The sequence below is a fragment of the Carassius auratus genome, chromosome 40 (genome assembly GCF_003368295.1).
Source record: "Carassius auratus strain Wakin chromosome 40, ASM336829v1, whole genome shotgun sequence".
NCBI lineage: Eukaryota > Metazoa > Chordata > Actinopteri > Cypriniformes > Cyprinidae > Carassius > Carassius auratus.
Genome location: NC_039282.1, coordinates 6,433,501 through 6,455,907, shown reverse-complemented (window position 1 = coordinate 6,455,907; position 22,407 = coordinate 6,433,501). Strand labels below are relative to the sequence as shown.

At 36.9% G+C, this 22,407-nt stretch overlaps 2 protein-coding genes across 6 annotated transcripts in view; both read right to left on the bottom strand.

The window, feature by feature from the left end:
* The window catches only part of LOC113058406 (small G protein signaling modulator 2-like), a 47,198-nt gene extending 29,949 nt beyond the window's left edge, over nucleotides 1-17,249 (bottom strand). The window contains exons 1-2 of one of the 3 annotated variants that reach the window (XM_026226275.1): nucleotides 16,559-17,249; nucleotides 12,448-12,523 (exon numbers count right to left, since the gene is read on the bottom strand). In XM_026226275.1, the coding sequence (XP_026082060.1) occupies nucleotides 12,448-12,523; nucleotides 16,559-16,618 (136 nt within the window). In that variant the 5' untranslated portion in view covers nucleotides 16,619-17,249. The remainder of the gene's footprint in view (nucleotides 1-12,447; nucleotides 12,524-16,558) is intronic. The other 2 variants (XM_026226276.1, XM_026226277.1) reach the window with 2 other exon arrangements.
* Nucleotides 17,250-17,947: 698 nt separating this feature from the next.
* Nucleotides 17,948-22,313, bottom strand: LOC113058405 (BTB/POZ domain-containing adapter for CUL3-mediated RhoA degradation protein 2-like). 3 transcript variants are annotated; one of them, XM_026226274.1, is made up of 8 exons: nucleotides 22,186-22,208; nucleotides 22,041-22,071; nucleotides 20,867-21,209; nucleotides 20,611-20,780; nucleotides 19,193-19,276; nucleotides 19,022-19,074; nucleotides 18,714-18,909; nucleotides 17,948-18,640 (listed from the first exon to the last, which is right to left on the bottom strand). In XM_026226274.1, exons 3-8 carry the CDS (start codon nucleotides 21,105-21,107, stop codon nucleotides 18,422-18,424), a joined length of 963 nt encoding a protein of 320 aa, XP_026082059.1. In that variant the 5' UTR covers nucleotides 21,108-21,209; nucleotides 22,041-22,071; nucleotides 22,186-22,208; the 3' UTR covers nucleotides 17,948-18,421. The 3 variants fall into 3 exon arrangements, with proteins under 3 accessions (XP_026082059.1, XP_026082058.1, XP_026082057.1); XM_026226273.1 differs by lacking the exon at nucleotides 22,041-22,071 and having other exon boundaries at nucleotides 22,186-22,313; XM_026226272.1 differs by having other exon boundaries at nucleotides 22,041-22,245.
* Between the last annotated feature and the right edge of the window lie 94 nt (nucleotides 22,314-22,407).

Here is a 22,407-nt window from a genome sequence, read left to right as displayed (position 1 = left end):
ATGCAGTGTGTTCAGGGAATAACATACCGATTGTTAAGCTGATGAAACATCTTTCTGATGTCATAAAACAGCTTTGAAAGTTGTGAGAATTATGTGATCTAGGACTTTTATATATGTGCCACTGTAAAGGCTGCGTGTCTATCCCTTAGCATCATTCTCATCCAGATTAAATTCACTATGGTGTCTGGTTAAGGTTTATGGTGTTCTAGCTTTAATGACAAGTCACACTTTCAATTAAACGACATTGTAGAGGAGAATTTTCTCCAAAGGGGAAATATAAATATATAATATACATTTCAGTCTGTTTATCATTCAAAGCTCTTGTATGGCTTCAGGACACTTCTGGTTATATAGACAGCTCGGATGATGTGTGGAGATTTTTGGTCCTTTCTGGATCTTGACAGCTTTGGAACTGTTGTTGTTTCAAAAAGAAGGTAAAGACAGAATCTTCTTCATGATGACAAACCATCATGCTCTACAGATGTTGTACTCAAAGAATATTTTTTAGTTTTATTTTTTAAGTAAAACTGGCACCACCAGCACCCAGAGAAGTGCCCTGCTATTTCAGTGAAGTGAGAATGAGCTGAGTTTAAACAGTTAGACACCTCTATTATTAATAGATGCAATCCATAGTTTTTGTGAAAGGAGTCAAGTGTGAACACAGCTCTTTCCTGTCACAAGGAAGCCTCACAAGATGGCAGTCCACACACACACACACACACACACACTACAACAACCCAGCATGAAAATGAAAGAATCACACACCTATATATGATGCACACACATGTTTAAGATACATTCACCCCATTCCTGCTTTCAAGAAATAATTTCAATTTGGCACTGTTTCTTGGTCCTTGAATAAACAAATTTGTTAAAACAAATCATCTGACGTCAGATATCTTTCCAGTGACACTCAAGATGTTCTTTGGATCTCAAATCATGCTGGAAAAAATAATCATCAGGTTTGACATAAATTTGTAGGAATCATGCTGCTTAATAATGCTTAAAAAAATTGATGAACCAAATGCTAAAATATTAAAATAGTTTTTGTTTTTTCTTAAACTTTTAATCAAAATTGTTATGTTGCTGCTAATATATACTGTGCAATGTATATATCTATATCTATCTATCATCTATCTATCTATCTATATATATATATATATATATATATATATATATATATATATATATATATATATATATATATATATATATATATATATATATATATATATATATATATATATATATTTAAGTATATATATATTTTGTGGTCACAGACATTTGCATGCATGCTTACATAAATGTAATAGATTACTGATGTATAAATAAACACGCTAACACCTTAAATCTGACAGTGATACTATTCAAATGTGCCTCAATTTCCAATGGCCTATGAGGTCAGACACTCACACCAGGTGATTAAATATTGATTTACTCTAACAGTCCATCAGTCCAGCAATCTCATCTATGAGACGTATGGTGGTGATCAGAAGCTTGAGTTTGATCTAATCTCTATCTCTGAACAGAAATCAATCTGCTTGCACCTCCCTCCATGCACTGAGTGAAAGAGAGAGTTTACTTCATCAACACTCTCTTTGTCTAAGCACCTTCACTCAGCTGAGGGATGCGCAGCACTCAGCCGCAGCTGCTGACACCATGGAGAAGAGCAGAGCGGTCACCAAACACCTGTCCCAGAGACGAGAAAACATGACAATGCTGGTATTCACTTGACAGAAACACCCACAGAGACACATAGAGAGAGCATTTCGATTCTGCTGTCAGAGATAGCGATGTGGTTTAGGGTAAATATTAAAAAACAAGTGCAAGTAGACTTTTTGTTACTCACGGAAACTGACACTCAATATACATTTTTAGACAGGGATTAACAATATGATGAGAGAGTTTTCCAAAATAAGTGGAACCTCTCCATTATAGAGTAAGATATAAGCACACTTCCTTTCACTACATTATTCAGTGACACTGCTGTGCTTGCTTCAGTCATAACAAACTCACACTTGTCCTCATCTCTTCTCTTCAACCTTTTATTCAGAACAGCATTTCATAGATAAACACCATGAAAAGCATGATGGGTTGACGATTCAGATCAACGAGGGCCCATATTGACTTTCAAATTTTCAAAGTATATTCTACAGTATGTGATAACGATTCACAGTCAACAGCCTTTGAAGTGGAATATACCTCTACATGCTCCCAAAATTAAATCTAAAGCATTTTAGGCAAATATTTCAGTGCACCCCATAAAATGTGGTGATGGAATAAGGGAAAAATGAACAAGAACAAGAGACGATTTTCGTGCACTTTGGTTTTCACGCTCCACAGGAAATGGACATGTGCTAGGCCCTAGCTTTTCTCAATCCCAAAAATGGCCTTTCCCACTGGGGAGTCACTCCTACGCATTACCTCTCTAACACCCAGCTCTAATTAATGAAACAACATCAACTAGTCCAGTCCCAGCACAGAGACACTGAGAGAACAAGAACAATACAGCCAAAGATTAACATCTTAAAGGATGTTGAGGAGCATCAGGAGTCATGTCAGGGATCGAGGGATCTGATGAGGGTAAGGAAAAACAGTGGAACATCTCAGGCTAACAAATTATTAGATGTAATGGATCCAGGCCATTTGAGGACATGATTGTATGTAATGAGTATGTTTTTGGTAAAGTGGTGTGTATTATGTTCTTTGTTTTGTGTGTGTTACTTTTCAGTTGTTGGGAAGTATAAGAATTATGAGTTCTGAAAGTTTTTATCTTTTCATTTTCACCACAGGCACTTAAACAACTTTATAAACTGTAATCCCTAGCTTCCGCTATCTGTCATATGCCTTTGTTCACAAGAGAGTGGTGTTTCAGTGGAAGACGTAGGGCGTAGCATAAGCTCCCGTGAGAATATGCTAGTCTTGTGAGAACCAAGTTCCCTTTCAGTCGGTCACTCTTTACGTCATGTCGTAAACCGTGCCTCCCCTCTCGGGTCTATAGCATCACACCCCACCCATCTGGGCCTCCGTCAAACCTGGCGGTGAGCAGGTGACCAAGAGGCCCCAGAACGGGCAAGCCAGGGAAGGAAGAAGCTGCTCTTGGGGGTTGGCCGGATGGAGAATCTGGAAAATCTCTATTAGAGAGCAGGCTACGTGGACCAGACACAAAAGATTCAGGACCTCAGACCAGCTCTTTGTCTGTCACAGAAGCCGGCAGAAGGGGAATGCTGTCTCCAAGCAGAGGATGGCACACTGGATTGTGGATGCCATCACCCTGGCTTATCAGACACAGGGTGTGCCCAGCCTATTCAGGCTGCAAGCTCACTCAACTAGAAGTGTTGCGCCCTCCTTGGCGATGGCTTGTGGCGCCTCAATGGCAGATATCTGTAGAGCTGCGGGCTGGGTGACCCCGAACATGATCGCTAGATTTGATAGCCTTCGTGTGGAGCTGGTATCCTCCTGTGATCTCACCTCAAATTGGTAGAAGCGCCGAGTGGCCCCAGCTTCGGATCAGCTTGCTATAACTGCTCCAGAGATTCCATACAGTAGACCCTGTTGAGCTCCTCCATCCCCTTGGCAGCCAGACTCGGTGGAGCGTCCGATGCCAGGCCCTCACTCGATGAATCCGCAAGAGGGCTGGCTTCCATATGTAGAGATTTAAGTGGATCCCATATGTGTAAAATCCATGGTATAGCCTCAGAGTCCGTGTTTCCCCCTCAGACTTCAGCCAATTTTAAGAGGATTTAAAATCACCTCCACCTGTGTAAGTGCTTCCGAAACCTCCTTTGGGAAGGCTGGGTCTTCTGCAGCATTCCTGTTCCAAGTGGAGCGTGTAGGTTTTCCCAGTGTTATCCAGTCTTACCGAGTAAGTAGTGCCATAGTAGCTTGTGCTACACAAGTAGACTTGTTGTGCTGAGCCCTGACCATTTCTCATTTTATGAGAAAATAGGGCGCAGGTGGCTTTCACAGGACTCCAGAAGGGGCAGTCACTGTGTCCCTATGGTAGGGGATCCCGATTTTTCGATCTTCCGATGAGAGTAAACAACTGAAAGGGAACGTCTCAGTTATGTATGTAACCTTCGCTCCTCTGCAAAAACCTGAATATGCGGTGCACCTGTTGCCTACTCAAAAATCATGCTGTGATCAGCGGCAGCTGGATGCAATAATCGGATGCTAATGTGCATTGGCTCATTTAGTTTGCACTCAAAGTAGATTGGTCTAGCTAAGCGATATCCCAATTCATCTGTCATCCGATGTGATGTTTCCATTCCCACCTTCAGGGAATGAGGGTAAACATATGTAACAAAGACATTTTGTTTACCACAAAGTAAAAACCAGGCTTTTATCGAAATCTTTTTATTTGATTTATTATTATCTTTTTAGATAGATAGATAGATAGATCGATAGATAGATACTATCTCCAACAGGTACACTGATCATAACTTAACGTCCACTGGTGAAAATCAGCCACAAAGCCCAAAAGGCAACACATAAATAACATCCCATCTTGACTGCCAGTCATCAACAACCAAAACACCTCCATCAGAGCCACGCGAGACAGGTCTTCCCATCAACCCCAGTGAACGGCTCGTATGAATCCATGTCATACAACATCAAGCATCTCTTAGTGCAGCCTTGGGAATATGACGCTGGTCCTGTCCTCCTGAGCAAAGCGAACTGTACAACCTCAGTGTAGTTCAAGCTGTGAAGGTCAGATGGCATCTGGTTCCCCGGAGCGCCGTCCCCTGCAGACAGCATCAAAACCAGAGCAAGGAGGGGGCTTGTGAGCCCCTCAGCACCGTGGCAGGGATAATCTCATAGATTGTCAGCACCCCTGATGTTATTTATCAGCCTGGCACCTGTATTGCTGTCAGGAAGCAGGGATGGAGCATGAAGATATTCCAGGATGCACTTTTGCCACAAATCTGGAGGGCAATCACTGGCCAAATCACCTGCTGTGGTCTCCTTCACAGTCACTTCAGGCTACAGCACATTGTCTTCAGAAATAACCCTAAAAGAATACCACCAGCTGAGGGGGGTTACATAACCATGTGTGTTTGTTTCAGCCAATTTGTGCGTAATAGCCTCTGACATGGCCAAATCCCTGTATAGAAACTGTGTTGTCATAGAGATAGACTGTAATTAGTGGAATACTAGAGTCTCCAGCAGCATCTGTGGTCCCCTAAATGAAGCCCACAACCACATATGTGGAAATAAAGGACTGGCTGCCAAAATGAAAGCTAGATTAGTGTAGTGTCAGGCAATATTTAACCATTTTGCCATTGTTGTACCTTTAGGGGTACAACAGTTTTTCACTGGGACAGCACTTTTGAAGAGTCACTTTGTACCTTCTTTATTCCTGAAGGATGTATAATACAAAGTTGTCCCTTTGAGTGTAACAAGCTGTTGTAACCGTAAAGGTACAAGTTTTGCACATTTTTTTTTCTGAGAGTGCATGACCTCATATTGAATACCTAGTTGTCACGGTCACACATTCGTATTAAACAATATATGAAACCTTAAAAACCAAACATTCCAGAAACATCAGTACTTTTTGTGACAGAAGTTTAATAATTTGTGATCATTTTACAAAGCCAGCAACAATTTTTCAGTGCAGTCAGGCACAATACTCTTTTTGCAGTATTATATGTGGTCCACCAACAAATTTTTGTGGAGAAAATGGTTTCATTGTCCCTCCAACAATAAAATTAATTCATTAAAAATAGAAAAAGTTACTTTTTCAGTGGCTTTGAAATTGCAAATATATAAAAATAAAAACTGCTATTGTTATAACAACACTTTACCATATAAAAGCCTTTGGTGAGCATTAGAGACTTCTTACAAAAACAAGTTTAAAAATCTTACCAACCTTATACTTTTGAACTGTAGTGTATGTAAATTAGGGATGCACTAATAACTAATATTAAAATACCAAAATCAACATTAAAATTATTATAATTATTTTGCTGATGAAAAACAGACATATGTTTTCAAGAATTTCAAAAGGTATACAAATAGGCTAATTGTATAATTAAATATCTAATATAAATTAATTAAAAAATCCCTAATATCGACCAGTAACCAATATAGTAGCATTACATTGTGTATTCCTAATTAAAACACATAAATATAGTTACATAACACATGTTGTTATATGCCATGCCTAAAATGCAACACTCTTTATCCACAATACATGGTTAAAAAAAAAGACTTAAAATGTCTTGTTTTGGAATGTGACATGCCACATCTAAAAAAATGGATCATATCGTTGATAACTAAATTAACAGTTTCATCTACCCACATACCCCCTGTGATTCAAACATGGACACAGAAGCTGTTTTAGATACAGATGCTATTAGTTTCTCTTAATCAATGGTGTTCTATATTCAAAACTCATGCCCATTCAGAAAATAGCTCTGCTCCATCTGTTTCTTAAATTATAATATGACTTTTCCCACTGAATTTAACTGTTGATTTCGAGTCAATACAGTAGCAACCAATCTGGAAGAGTTACTACCTGTTCTACATTTGACTTGGACATATCTGAGCGAACAGCTGTGTGCTTCACAAATAAAGCCTGCTCAGTCTAATTTGAATCTTGGCCTCGAGAAAGACTCATTTGCAAGATGCTTCATCGTGAGCATCAGCTGAGGGATGCTGGGTAAACAGACATGACTCACAACTCTATTCATTCACTCATTTACATCCAATTATCTCACAGTGGCACAGGTGTTCGAGAGAGTATCAGCAAACTTCCTTCTTAGCTCCTTATGACGTTTAGGGATTTAAAACTGCAGCACACAAAAAGTGGAACTGGGTGAAGTGAAACATTTGGGTGGTTTTTTTACAGGAAAGAAGGAAACAACAACACAGTGCTTTACTTCCTTGACTAGCCTTCTAGTATTGTTTGCCTTTCACAAATCAGGAAGTATCGGATGTCACATGATGTTATCTCATGCTTTGCAGTCATTCCTTTGAAGTCTCTGATTTAAAGGAATAGTTCACCCAAAAACAAATTTTTTGATGAAAATTTACCCTCAGGCTATTCAAGATATAGATGAGTTTGTTTGTCCATCTGAACAGATTTAGAGAAATGTAGCATTACATCACTTGCTCACCAATGGATGCTCTGCAGTGAATGGGTGCCGTCAGAATGAGAGTCTAAACAGCTAATTAAAACATCATAACAATCCACAACTCCAGTCCATCAAATAAAATCTTGAAGCAAAAGCTAGTCTTTTTTTAAATAAACAAATTCATAATTAAAATGATTTTAACTTCATTGTAAAATCTGAGAGCTCCATAATATTGCTTTCTCCAGCTGTTTGGACTCTCATTCTGATGGCATACATTCACAGCAGAGGAGCCATTGGTGGGCAAGTGATGTAAGCTCTTTTTTTTTTATCTAAAAAACAAAATAATCTTGTATGGCATCTCTGAACATAAAAAGAAGATATTTAGAAATGTCTCTTGAATGTTGTTTTGTGCTCTGCAGAAGAAAAGGAAAAAGTCGCACAGGTATGGAACAATGTGAATTTAAATTTTTGGGTGGACTATTCCTTTAAGGGTCATTATAATAGGCAATAATCAGATTTGAACTGCTTAAGGGGTTTTAATGCATAATATTTTGTAATTTAATGCGTAAACTGTTAATCAATATAAAACAGCAACACCACAGATGTTGCATTGATTTTAGCTAACTGATTTTGCTAATGCACACAACAGCAGAAAATCAGCATCTAACAGGATTTGACTAATCCCTGTATTATTTATGAATGGCACCAAATTACAGCACAGAAGTAATAGATTCCCTACAGAATTCTAATAGTTTTTCATATATATTAAATAGCAATTTGTGCTCCCACCCTCTTCTGGTGCCCCCTGACCCCGCCCACAATCAGTTTTGGTTTGAAACACAACCTAAAGGATTTACAAGCTCTGTGTTTTTCTTTCTATTGATCAGCCAGTGAGCTACACAGCCTGGAGCCAGCTGACCCCCACACAACACACTGATTGTTAACTCTGAATATGCATGGAGGACAAAAACTTTTAGAACTTGCTGGCCAAAAATCTTCTAAATGACAAAATCAGCACACATTTAAACATATGCTACCTTCAAGTATTTAAGTCAACATTGTCAACAAGTCAACATATTTGCAAAATGAGTGCACATGAACGTCAGCACTCTGTCAAAACTACCCATGGGAAACCAGTGGGATATTCTTTTCATCCTGGAAGTGAGTAAATAAATGCTGAATGTAGGAAGTTATATTGATACGTCATGTAGGAAGATACAATGATATTGTTGATAATTAAGTTGCAATATTGAATGTTGACCGTATGTATCTTTGTATGTTTTATGTAGCGTAGGTGAAAAAACAGCTATAGAACTTGCCTGAATATGAATACCAGTAACCTCAAAAGTTACAAATTTGTCAGATATCACATCACATTAAGAAACAAAAGTTATATTCATCTGAAGATGGGACCATAGCAACAGTAACCGACTCTAGCACTTTATCTATATTAATAATCATAATATATTATTTGTGATTATTTGTCATTTCTGTCAATTTATTTACCAAGAACTATTACTACAGAAATTCCGGTAACACAATAAGGTCTAATTTCTTAACATTCATTTATGTAATAAATATTATTATTATTTTTTATTTTTTTATTAAATAGGTTCTGACTTAGAATGAGCATCAGTGATTACTTTTAAAAGCAATTATAATAATTCTTACCAAATCACAAATTTCTGAAAGTTTGAATATGCAAAAATGATAAAAAGAAAAAAAAAACATAATTAATGATACCAAATGCATTAACAAAGAACATTTTGTTATGAAGTCTTAGTGGAATTCCTTTTAAAAGGTCAGCCTCCTTAAAAAACATTGTATGATTTGTACCCTGAATAAGCAAGATTTTTCATGTTTAAGAAAGAGATGTCTGAAGTGTGGTTTTTTTTTTTTTTTTACACTAAATATACAGAGAGATCTGTGTGTACACTCACCCATGTAATTCTCAAACAGGCATTAGCAGTGGCAGCATCAGGACAGGTGCTATTATGCAGCTCTGCTGTGCCTAATGGCTCTGCATCATGAGGGCATGTCTGTACAGTGTGGGCTCTGCATTATGGGCAGGCAGCAGGGCACACACACACATGATCCGACAGCAACACCAATATCAAACACATACTGTAGGAAAGGACATTAGTGGGATCAAAGCATCTGACAGATGCTTTCTGGGAAATCTGGTTTTAGGCTTTGACTCATCTCATTTCTGAAGGGAAGCCAGAAAAATGACCAATTTAGGAAATAAATATCAGCATAAAATTTCAGCTTAGACATTAACTCTACACTCTTTTTGCACATGAACACATTTTAGTTTTTTAAATGCCATCTTTATGACTGATTGTATCCATTATTTTGCAAATATTAAAACTGGGTCCATTTATTCATCGCCCAAACAATGCCAACAGACAAAAGACATACACGACCATTTAAATATATATACTTCTATTCAGAAAGATGTATTAAACTGATCAAACGTGACAGTAAAAACATTTATAATAATTGAATGAGATTAGAATGATTTCTATTTCAAGGAAACTTTCTAGTCATCAAAGAACCCTGAAAAAAATATACCATGGTTTCCTCAGAAATGTTAACTTTGATGATAATAATAATAATAATAATAATAATAAAAAATCTAAATTATTTAAAATATTACTTTTTTTAAAACAAATAAATGCAGAATTGATGAGAATTCATACAAAACCTTTTAATAGTATAGTGTTTTAGATAAGGTTTGTGAATAGCAAATTTCTTATACTCTTTTTCTCTTACTTTTTGTTTCAGTACAGACTAAACTAAATGAGTCAAATATGCCAAAATAAATTACTTTCTGAACCGACCAAGGTTTGGTTGGTCAGCACGGCACAGTCCAGCCAACTGCCATTGAGATGAACAGGGATGCTAATGGAAAGCTTCTTCTTCGAGGTCAGAACCAAGCCTTTATGTTGGTGCTCAGATGCACTCTGCCACCCTCATAACACGCACCACGTTCAACCAACCCACAATGCACAGACTCAGTTCCTTTTGATGTATTCCCCTGAAACATAATTTAGCTGGGAAGTGCATTGTCATACATTGCTGTGACGTGGGTGAGTGCGTGCTCCAGCATGAAGTGAGGGGGTGGATGACTGCGTGGGGAATCCATGCCCAGTGACTGACTGGAAAACAGGGGAATTGCTCTGCTTTTTGGTGGTGACGACAGACTGGCAGTGCTCCCAGACCAGCCCTCCCCAGCCACCCACACACACACACCAGTGCTGAACAGCATTTATACTGAAACCATCACCCTGCTTACGGTCACGACTCAGACGCTCTTTCCCTCAGACACCCAAAAATGCTCCAAATCATCATGCAAAATGCCTGCGATGCGTGAGAGAGTGTGATAACCAGCATGAGTGGAAGAACAACTCTGAAGCAAGCACTAAAATTACAGTTCCTTTCAGTCATTTCCTTTGCCACAAAAGAATACAAATGATGGATATGTAAAAAAAACTACACAAATGTGTGACATAACAGTCCTAAACACCTTCTCAATAAATCAAAATAGATCAAAATACTCCTTTCAAGACTATGAAGATCATCAGCAGAGACAAAACTAACCAACACTGAATAGACTTATAACAATAATATAAGCTGAAGTGTATAATCTTTTGCATATGATGATACTTTTGTCTTTTGTGTATGTGTGCATGTATAAAATCTATCTATCTGTCTACTGATGTCTGTCTATAAATGTGTGTGTGTGTGTGTGTGTGTGTGTGCAAACACATTTCCCCAAAGTGCATACATCTGCACAGCTGAGCTTGGTGTCGCTATTATAACATTAGAAGGCTAGATCTGCTGTAGTCATGGAGTTCAACAGCTATTGCAATAGCATTTACATAGCAAATCTCATATTCCAAAACCTTGTCATTTAAAGCTAATGAAAAGGAGTGTCGAATGAAGATGTCCTCATTACAGTCTCCATAAAAAAGTGCCTGAGTAACAAAAGTAATAATTCAAATTTATTAACGGATGTTCCACAATTAAACAGCGCTAACCGACTAACGGAAGAACAGAGATGAGTCACAGAGTAGCCGAGGGCTGACATCACTGCTTGTTATCATGTGACCTTTAACCTTGATTCACGGTTTAGTCTTCTAAACGAGAGGAGTAATGGAAAATAGCAGGTGTTTGGCTAAATCAAGCACTCTGTATAAACGTGGCAGACCTGCATACCTGCAAAAAGAGTTCAGGCTACTCAGGCAAATATGGACAAAGGCAAAATGAGGTTGTAAATGTTAACAAAGCTAAGTAATAATGCAGTAAATACATTTTTCCCCCTTCATATAAAAACAGCATTTATGCTTGTACATTGATGAAACTTGACTAAGCAATATCTGTGGTGCCACGCAGCACTGGTGTGTCACTGACGTAATGAGGCTGAGCCTGGGTTAATGTCCCGGCCTGTCTCTGTGTCACTGGAGTAAAGAGTCTGAGTCACACACAGTCCCAGTCATCTGCACCGGACAAATCAACCTTTTTACTGGCAGTGATCCAAAGCTCCGGAACTATAATCATGCCACCGAGCCCCAGCCTTCCCCTCTGAAGTCTTGCAACAATGACTGGGAAATTGTGCATCTATTTTTATGGGTCAGAAACAATATTTTTTTTTTTCTATTTATTTATATCCATGTGATTATTAGGTTACATTCATGCATATTAATTATTAGTTCATTTAAATAATTTGAAACGATTTCATTTGCAATAAGAGATGGGAAATTGTGCAGAATTGTCAGAAATAAATTCATTTTTACTTTTATTTATTTCTATATATTTTATATATTGTATATTTCTTTACAAAAAACATATATTTATCTACATTAATTATTAGTCAATTTATCATTTCAATTCACAATATGAATTTGTGTCAGAAAGAAATACACTTTTTAGTTTAATTGAAATCCACATATTTTTTATAATTATTATTATTTTTTTACTTTTATAGAGCATTTCTTTATTAAAAGTTATATACATGTTTGTTAATTATTAGTTATTTTAATTAATTAATATGCTTTCACAAAAACCGTTAGGAAATTGTGATTCTAAAATGTAACTCCACGACAGCTCTTAACTCACTTTTTCTACAGTGTGATCATTTCTTAATGATTTTCAACCAAAAAGATGCACGGAAGATTATCACAAACTATTCTCACAAATTCAAACCATATTTATGTTAACCAGCACAATAACTTGGTGACGTTAAAATCAGCACAATCAACAAATTTTATGTCACAGAAAAGTAAATGCTTATTTTTGCAAGGCATAAAAACATCAGCATCATTGGCCTATTTGATACAAAGCACCTCTTCTCTCAAACTGTACTCACTGCAAAGTGCAATAATGTGGCTGCTGTCTTCATGTACAAACTTCTTGGTCACGGCCTCCTCCATCATCTGCTTCACCTAGACATGGAAAGACATGTCATTAGAAATGGCAAAGACTGGCAAAAACAATAATGGCAAGTCAGAATTCTTGGAATTGGGTGCACAAAAGCAACTAATTAATAATGACGGCGTAACCACAAAAGCTTTAATTAGCATCATTCAACTGATAAGTTTCCCTGGGAGAGCAAGGAACTATGTAGAATGAGTCTCTGTCACATTTTCTCTTCCAACTGTCAGTTCTACAGCAAATCCCAAACTAATTAATCACAATCCTTGCAGGCAGCTTTATACTGTTTGTGTAATTTGAAGAACAGCAGAAGGGTAATTGTAGCATTGAGAAGGAGCAAATTATGGGCATCTGTTGATTACGGGCATGACTTGTGCGCGCCCTATGGTATGAGATTTGCCACAAGGCAGTAAAAGTAGGACAATTCAAAGGAATGGTTCATTTGTACTCAGCTTCAGACCATTCAAGATGTAGATAAGTATGTTTTTTTTTTTTTTTATCAAAGACTTGGAGAAACATAGAAATGTGGCTCATCAATGTATCCTCTGCAGTGAATGGGTGCCGTCAGAAGTCCAAACAGCTGATAAAAACATCACAATAATCCACAGGTAATCCACACAAAATCCAATCCATCAATGAATGTCTTGTGAAGTGAAAAACTGCATGTTTGTAATGGATAATTCATCATTAAGACCCCTGCTTCTGGCTAAAAGAAGATTCCTTCATCTATAATACTGCTTTTTCCAGTAAAAATAAAAAAAAGTCATGAATCAGGTGAGAAATACGCACTGATCAAGCACTGTTTATGAAAAGTATAAACAGCCCAAAACAGTCTTAAACAAATATCCCTGTGAATTTTGATATGAGAGGACAAAGGAGAAAAAGCGTTATTATGGATTATAGACTTATATTTTGGCCAGATGTTTTAAAGTTAAAATGTCTAATGATTTATTTGTTTCTTACAAACATGCAGATTTTCACAAAACATTAATTGATGGTTTGGACTGGAGTCATGTGGATTACTTGTGGATTATTATGCTGTTTTTATCAGCTGTTTGGACTCTCATTCTGACGGCACCCATTCACTGCAGATGATCCATTAGTGAGCAAGTGATGTAATGCTAAATTTCTCCAAATCTGAGAAAGAAACAAATCTCAACTACATCTTAAATGAACTGAGGTTGAGTAAATATTAATCAAAATTTAACTTTTGGGCATACAATTTTTTTAAATTGTAATATTAAGTGTTTGGCCATTGCTGTTGTCCTTGGGACAAAATGAAAATGAAAATAATGAAAAAGATTTAAAACCAGTTCATTACAGCAGCCTGTTGCATTACATAACATATCTCAAAAGACACAAGATTGTTTGGACGCTCGTGTAGTGCAAATGCTTCACATAGTGATTCAAAAGAACACAATGGCATTAAAACCCATTTCCAGCCGAGCTGACAGCAGCAACTACGGCGTTAATGAAGTCATCACTCAAGGATTTGTACAGTTGAAATAAGGAGCAATCAGAGCTTGCCGGTCCACACTAGTAATTCACAATCTAACATCTACAAATACAAAAAGCTTTGGCATCCTCTTCCCAATTTAAAAGGATATAGTAAACACCTACAAAGGGTTGCAGATGCGGCCAGTTGCATGCACAAACCCCAATAAAAATAGTATCAAATAGAGGATGCATTTCTGCAGATGAAAAAATATGTAGCAAATATTAAATACATCATTGCAAAATGGTGTAACGTTACTCAATGCAGCCAATAAATATTGATGGGGGGGAAAAGGCAGAGAAGAGGAAAATGAAACTAAGTTGTTTTGCTCTTGTGGGAGGCATTTGTGACGATCCCTGCTTCGTGCAGCTGTATTAATCGTCCACTGATGCAATTTAACTTCTTAGGTAGCTGCTGATGCTTTCAGTTCCTAGGCAACCAGAAGGCGGCTGACTGCGGCTTAAAGTGACAGAGACATGGGATGTTACACAAAGAAAGTCAATGGGGTAATAAAAATCGAATCCTATGTGAATTGCAGGACACAGGATTGAACGTTATTTTCAGGTCTATTTCATTCTGATACTGTGTTTCCTCACTTTACATATGATGCTTAAAACAGTTCTAGTTCTATATATATATATATATATATATATATATATATATATATATATATATATTTATATATATCTTTCATTTTACATATCATACATATTTCCCAAAGACAGGAGAAACAATATCAATCAATAGAAATCAATGCTACTCAATTTTAACTATGTTAACTAAAGAGTCCAGGACATCTCTGTGGAGGAAGTGACTCATTTTAGAAGTAAAAATAGGGGATTTAAATGAATATGACGCACAAAAGCTTGTTAAAACTTGATAAACGAGATGATGTTAAAAATTGAATTCCTTATTAACCCATGCCACTGGGCCAGCTGAGGCCAGATACCCTAAGAAATATTCCAGCTCTTTATATCCATGAATTTTTGGCCTCTATTAGACATGCTATCATGAAAAATGATGTCTGCCAGGACTGTGCATTAAGTTCAAGAGGCTGAAGCAGCTACGTGGACACAGTCTGTTCTGACACATGAGACATGCTGGTACCAATTTAGGACATCTATTCTTCGCAGCAATTCATTCAAGATTTCTATTATTCACGAGGGTTGGATTTAAAACTAGCATTCGCTGCACTGTGAGGGAAAGATAAGAATTAATTACACTGATATGAAAGAATGTAACAGCTTCTCCCACTGTACATTGGAAACTCTGTGAATTTGAAGTCTTATCAAATAATTATTACAAAATACGCCCAAGAACAGTTCATTCATATTATCTCAGCCTACTTATGTTGAATTGGCATAAAACTGTTAGTACAGATTTTTTTAATACATGTTTTTACTTCTTTTTTTAGCTTCAAATTTTACCATCAATGAATCTATTTTCCAATATTATTAGAAGCCTCTTTTAAATCCTTAAATCGAATCATAACACAGAGTGGGCCAATATATTTGTATTTGAACTAAACTATATATTTCATCACTGTCCAGAAGTTAAGATGTTCTTGAATTGTTTTCTACACTGTATTTGACTATTATTCTTAGTGGAAGCTTTAAGCTAATTTGTAGAAAAAATAATATATTAATTTCAAATCAAATATGTCTTGTTTTGATTTATTTTGTCAATAACAATGTAGTAAGTGCAATGCACCAGTTATTATAGCAAAAATATTACATTTCACTTTACATACATTATCCCTTACTTGACTTAATGTCGCCTACTAGTCAAATTAAACTAATTATAATAATGAGTTTGTAGCCAGTTCAACCTGTAGCGTGAACCAACAATGGCTATACTGGTCTTCTATAATGGTATATGAATTTGACTGCATGATAGAACTTGAAATTAACGTGTAACAGCTCAAAAATGAGGTTACTGTTGTATTTCCACATGAGAAAGTTTTCTCTGCATGCGATAAAAAGAAAACAAGCCCAGATCAAAACAATCTAAGCTGGGGCTATTAAACGCAGAGCCATCAGTGCAACCGATCTTTTCTAATCTAGTCAAATAATAAAAGTCGCGTGCTTTCTCTTACAGTCGCGTTATAAATAAACCTCGCGTGCTCTGAGCGCTCGGCTCCTCAAATGTATCTGTCAATGGAAATTCGATGGCGTTTCTATTCACACTGCAACAGGCTAATAGCATATTCGACACTAAATACGTATTCAGTTAAGACTAGTCATTTGCAGAAGACAGAATATATTGATCACCACAGAAACCACTGATTAAATCACTGTCTCCCATAGCAACATTAAGTTACAGGCGGATGAGGAAGGAAACAGCCGACCCCTCCAGCGCTACAGGTGAAAGGGTTTGAATTTGAACCTATAACTTGTAAATGCAACTCGTTATACATGAATGCATCACTGTAAACATAAGCGCATCCAAAACTTCCATATGCATGCACTAAATCGGATGCAAAGGATGTGAGCTAAAGCATGTTTTAGAATTCAATCAAAACTAAGACAAGAAATGCATTAATTGCACTTACTTCTCTTTTGACGTTCCATAGCAATTTCTCTTTAAATTCTTCATCTGTAGTCGAACCCATTGTCCCTGACTGTTAAACAACCCAAGTGCAGCATAAACTGGCTGGAGACATAAATCTGAACGGCTCGCCTGCCTTCCTCCCAGTATTTCTTTCCCCTTCCTTCCTTTTCATATAAATGTGTGTACTGACAGCTGAGCGTTGACGCATCTAAGCACTGCCGAAGCGCATCGTGAAGCCATCTTCGGTTCCTTTATGACGCAATCACCGCTGGCCCCGCCCCCTTGCTATTGTAGATCAATGGGATAAATCTCTTCACGCGCCGTACGCCGTTCAGGCAGTGACGGCGATTTATTTTTAGCTCCCCTCCACATTTGACAGCTCAGACAGAGGCGACCGTGGTGGTTCAACTAATCAGGCATCAAGACATGATGTTCATATGATCTACTGGATGAAATGATGATGCATGATAGTCTCACATCCTATTATGGAAGGGACAGCTGGATATTACCTAGAAATGGCACAGGTGCATTCAACTGGAAAAAATAACTCGCACAAATTCTAACGACTAAATATTTCACAGCTGTTTAAGGGGTTTGTGGAACAATTTATTATTTGCCTTTAAAGGAATTAGTTAACCCCAAAATGAAATGTAATTAATGTAGATTAGTTTTTTTTCTTCTTGATAGCAAGATATTTGAAGAAATTTAGCATTACATCATTTGCTCACCAATGGATCCTATGCAGTGAATGGGTGCCGTCGGATTGAGTTCAAACAGATTAAAGTCTTGTGAAATGAAAAGCTGTGTTTGTAAAACACAATTCCATTACTAAGGTAGTTTGGCTCTAAACCACATCTATAACTATTTTACATCAAAAAATCCACCAACGTATGTTTTGTTGTGATGTTTTTAACAGCTATTTGGACTCTCATTCAGACGGCACCCATTCACTGCAGAGGATCCATTGGTGATGAACAAGTGATGTAATATTACATTTCGCCAAGTCATTTACATTTTGGGGGGGGGGGGGGGGTGGACAACTATTTAAAATTCATACTGTTAAAATGACTAGAGATAGAACTCAAAGAACAAAGAAAAGAAGACAAATCTCTCTCTTTTTTTGTCCATACATTGACACAATTTGAGTCAAAGGAGTCCAATGTTGTTTTGGAGCTTACGGACCAGTCTGAATTATTGTTAAGATCTGCAAAGAGTTTTCATTTTTGAAAGAAAATATTTTGTGTGTGTCAAATAACTGGAGCAGGAACATTTTAGTTCACATTCATTCATTCATTCAAGCACCGCATTAAAACAAAAATCAAACACTACCACCTGATTTTCATAAATATAAACATTCATTAGATAGATAGAATATATATAATTATTATTATTTTTTTTAATCACAGTATCAGATGATGTAGGCATAAGGCAGGATTGTACCGGGGTATATAATCCTGTATGTAGCAGTGATGTATTTGGCAAATTCATCTTGGCGAAGATGTTATCAAAACATGCTATGATTAGATTAGTAACTACTATTTTTAAAAAGTGTATTCTAAAAAAAAATTAAATAAAAACAACAAAATAATAAGGTCAATAATTTAAAAATTAAAAGCACTAATGCTAATTCATTATCAGCTTTCTGTGTGATGTTGACAACAATTTTCAAGCAGCATTTCATCCAAAACATCGATTGTCAAGCCAACTACAAAAAAATAAAAATCACAGAGTAGCAATCGGTTCGGGCAGCGAACTACAAAGTGGTTAAACGCTGCTGGTAGATTAGTGTTCTCCACAGACAATGTGAAAACAGAAGCACTAGTTGGAAGGATATATATAAAATGTCCTGGAATTCACAGTTAGGCTAATGTCCAAGTGGTCTGTCGTCATAAGTGCTGTATCTTTTAATGTGGATGCGCCGCACACGCTCCCTCAGCTCCACGGCTTCCTCCTCTTCACTGTGTGAGCAACAATTGTTCCGTCTGCGAGTGGCCTCCAACAGAGAGTTATCTGGGACTGGGAGAGTCTCATACAGCAGGGCATTTAGCATCTCCTCGTAGATCCGTGCTTCTGGAAACTCAACCTGAGCACATTGCCAGAGTTCTTCTGTCATATTTAAACAGGCTATAAGAAATACCTTTTCAAAGATGACTTACTTTTGTCTGCTTTTTCTCAGTAGCATACACAATGGATGTGCAGCAGACTTCTGCTAGCTTGCGCCTCTGTCCGTAAAAGGACCAGCAGCAGATCTCATCTCCAATGACATCTTTAATGAAGAGCACACGACGGCTGTAGCTCAGAGACAGCTTCTCAAACAGCTCGATATTCTTGAGTAGGTGGTCATCCGAGTTGCTTTTGAGGGAAATCAAAGACCAGTCACAAAGAAAATAAGTATTGACACTAGAAGCCAAGTGAATCTCTCAAAAAGGTAAATCGTGTTGAATGTTATAGCACTCGTGTTTACCTTGTATAGGAATATTTGTTGTTACCTCGGTTGTAAAGCAGTTTTACAGCAGGCTATAAGTGGAAAAATAATAATGCCAAAACACATTCAGAGTTGCAGATTTTCTTGTTTTTATGTGAACATAAAATAAACCCCAAAAGACAGAATATTTGCACTTTAGGAGAGTCTCACCTTTACACAGCCTTTTATCAGTCTCTCCTCCTCTTTAGGAGATGTTATGACCGGGATAACACACAAAGCCTTTTCTTCATTTTCCTACCAAAAAACAAACAAACAACATTTTAAAAAGTGGATCTCACAAAGCCTGCCAATATATATCCGGGTCATATTTTCCCCCAAATTATTATTATTAGTATTTTATTTTGGACATAAAAAAATGCTTGCTTTTAAGAATATTTAAATATTTTGCATGGTTCTTTTACATACACTAGATTTTCAAAGGTCTACATTAGTATGTAGACTAAGAAATTAATGCTTTTATTAAGTGAACTTATATTTATTAAATTGTTCAAAAGTTACAGTAAAGACTTTAATAATGTTACAAAAGATTTATATTTCAAATCAAGAGTTTAGCTATTAAAAGTTAAATGCTCTCCCCTACTGTTCAATAAAAAAAATGTGCAATACCACTTTAATTATTTAACACTACCCTACATCTTATTCTATTTCTTGTAAATTATATTCCATCTATAAATCACAACTGTACATACTAATTTCGCGCATATAAGTGTACAGAAAGTATTCAGACCCCCTTAAATGTTTTCACTCCTTGTTATATTGTAGATATTTGCTAAAATCATTTAAGTTCATTTTTTGTTCCTCAATGTACACACAGCACCCCATATTGACAGAAAAAAACAGAATTGTTGACATTTTTGCATTTTTATTAAAAAAGAAAAACTTAAATATCACATGGTCCTAAGTATTCAGTCCCTTTGCTGTGACACTCTTATATTTAACTCAGGTGCTGTCCATTTCTTCTGATCATCTTTGAGATTGTTCTACACCTTCTATTGAGTCCAGCTGTGTTTGATTATACTGACTGGACTTGATTAGGAAAGCCAAACCCATCTATATACAGTAAGACCTTACAGCTCACAGTGCATGTCAGAGCAAATGAGAATCATGAGGTCAAAGGAACTGCCTGAAGAGCTCAGAGTCAGAATTGGGACAAGGCACAGATCTGGCCAAGGTTACAAAAACATTTCTGCTGCACTTAAGGTTCCTAAGAGCACATTGGCCTCCATAATCCTTAAATGGAAGATGTTTGGGATGACCAGAACCCTTCCTAGAGCTGGCAGTCCGGCCAAACTGAGCTATCAGGGGAGAAGAGCCTTGGTGAGAGAGGTAAAGAAGAACCCAAAGATCACTGTGGCTGAGTCTGTTGTTGTTGTCTGGAAGCTTGTCACCAGAACAAATTCCTTGTATGTGCAAACATACTTAGCAATAAAGCTCTTTTTGGTTCTGATTAAATATCTAATTTCTTTCTTTTAATTTTGGAATGAAATATAACCTGGATATCTGACAGATTTCATGAGAATGACACATAAACAAGAAACACACAATCAAGAGTACAAGTCTTAACCAACCTGCAGGGCTCTCTGGCACAAGTCTATCAACCCCTGGATCTGGTAATACTTGGCTTCTGCTAGGAGCTCCATGATAACCTGTCTGCTCTTGGGCAAGGTCACAAATCCATCACGGAGATAGCTGAGAATCAAACCAAAGTGTTTCCCACAGCGATCTATTAAAATCCGACCTTAAAAAAAAAGAATTCACATTAACCACATCAGCACCTTGAATCAAGTGTTTACATTGCATCTCTGCACTGTCTGAATAACTTGCCTTCCTTATCAGTGAGCACCTCCGTCTTGCCACTGAACATGGATCTCAGTAGGGTGTCCTGTCGCGTGAGCACTTGCAGTGTGGAATAGTAAAGATTGCCACCAACATTGAGCTGCACATACTTGTTGCCGGTGACACCATGGTAAGGGCTGGTGTTCGTCTTGGAGCAGGCCAATGAAGAGACAGACACATTGGGCCTTGTTTGTGGATGAAGCTGGTGCAAGCAGCTCTCTCCTGACATGTCCCGCTGTAGGTAGATAACCACCTTGAACACGATGGGTCTGATTCTCCCCGCCGTGGTGATTGCTGCGGAGCAGGCTGCAAGTGATGCAAAACCTACATGCTACACAACACAAAACTATTAATTACTTATATATATATATATATATATACACAAACACACACAAACAAACATATACAAGATGTTTAAAAAATATGGAATATTATGGAAAATATGGACTGAATACCCATAATAACAGCAAATATGGCCTTATACTTGATTGAAAGACTATCTAAAGTGATATTGATATTTCTTGACAATTAATAGATGATGTTATTTGAAATATTACTAAACTAACGTAGAGGTATCTACTTGCATTTACAAAAAGGCAATGCTATCAAACAAACGTGTCTAGTCTGCTCATATGTTAAAATATGTCGCAAAAAGCCCCATGACGAAACATTTCTGGACTTTAGTTAAGTTTAATGGTAAGCTAGAAATTGGTTTAATTTGTTAGTATAATTTAATTTAGTTTAATTTGGTCATAAGTTAAACTACAGGTGCGTCTCAAATTAGAATGTGGTGGAAAAGTTAATTTATTTCAGTAATTCAACTCAAATTGTGAAACTCGTGTATTAAATAAATTCAATGCACACAGACTGAAGATATTTAAGTCTTAGTTTTTTTTTAATGGTGTTGATTTTGGCTCACATTTAACAAAAACCCACCAATTCACTCATCTCAACAAATAATTAGAATACTTCATAAGACCAATAAAAAAAAAAAAGAACCAAGACTTAAGCTACTTCAGTCTGTGTGCATTAAGTTTATTAAATACACGAGTCTCACAATTTTAGTTGAATTACTGAAATTAACTTTTCCACGACATTCTAATTTATTGAGATGCACCTGTATGTTTATCGTGAAGAAACTTTTCCCAGCTAGAAAACTCACCCCTCTGCTGCATTCCCTTGTGTGCGTTTAACTGAAACCGAGGGCTTGGTCAGTTCGACAGTTCTACTTCAATCATTTTTGATAATAAGAAAACAAACAGGTCTATCTGAAGATATAAAAAAGCAAAATCACTTTTTACTTGTACCTTCGGAGATAACAGGGTGTTGCTTGTTCTTCTTCTTGGAAAGAACAACAGCAACAGGTTAAACCGTGTTTAAGATCTACTGGCACCTATTGGCTAGATCAGGGATTGTCAACGTGCTTTACTCTTACATTACATTTACATCTTATCATTATATCCATAGACATCATGATGTCTATGATTATATCTATGTCCATGTCCTGAAATCATGTTTATTAATGATTT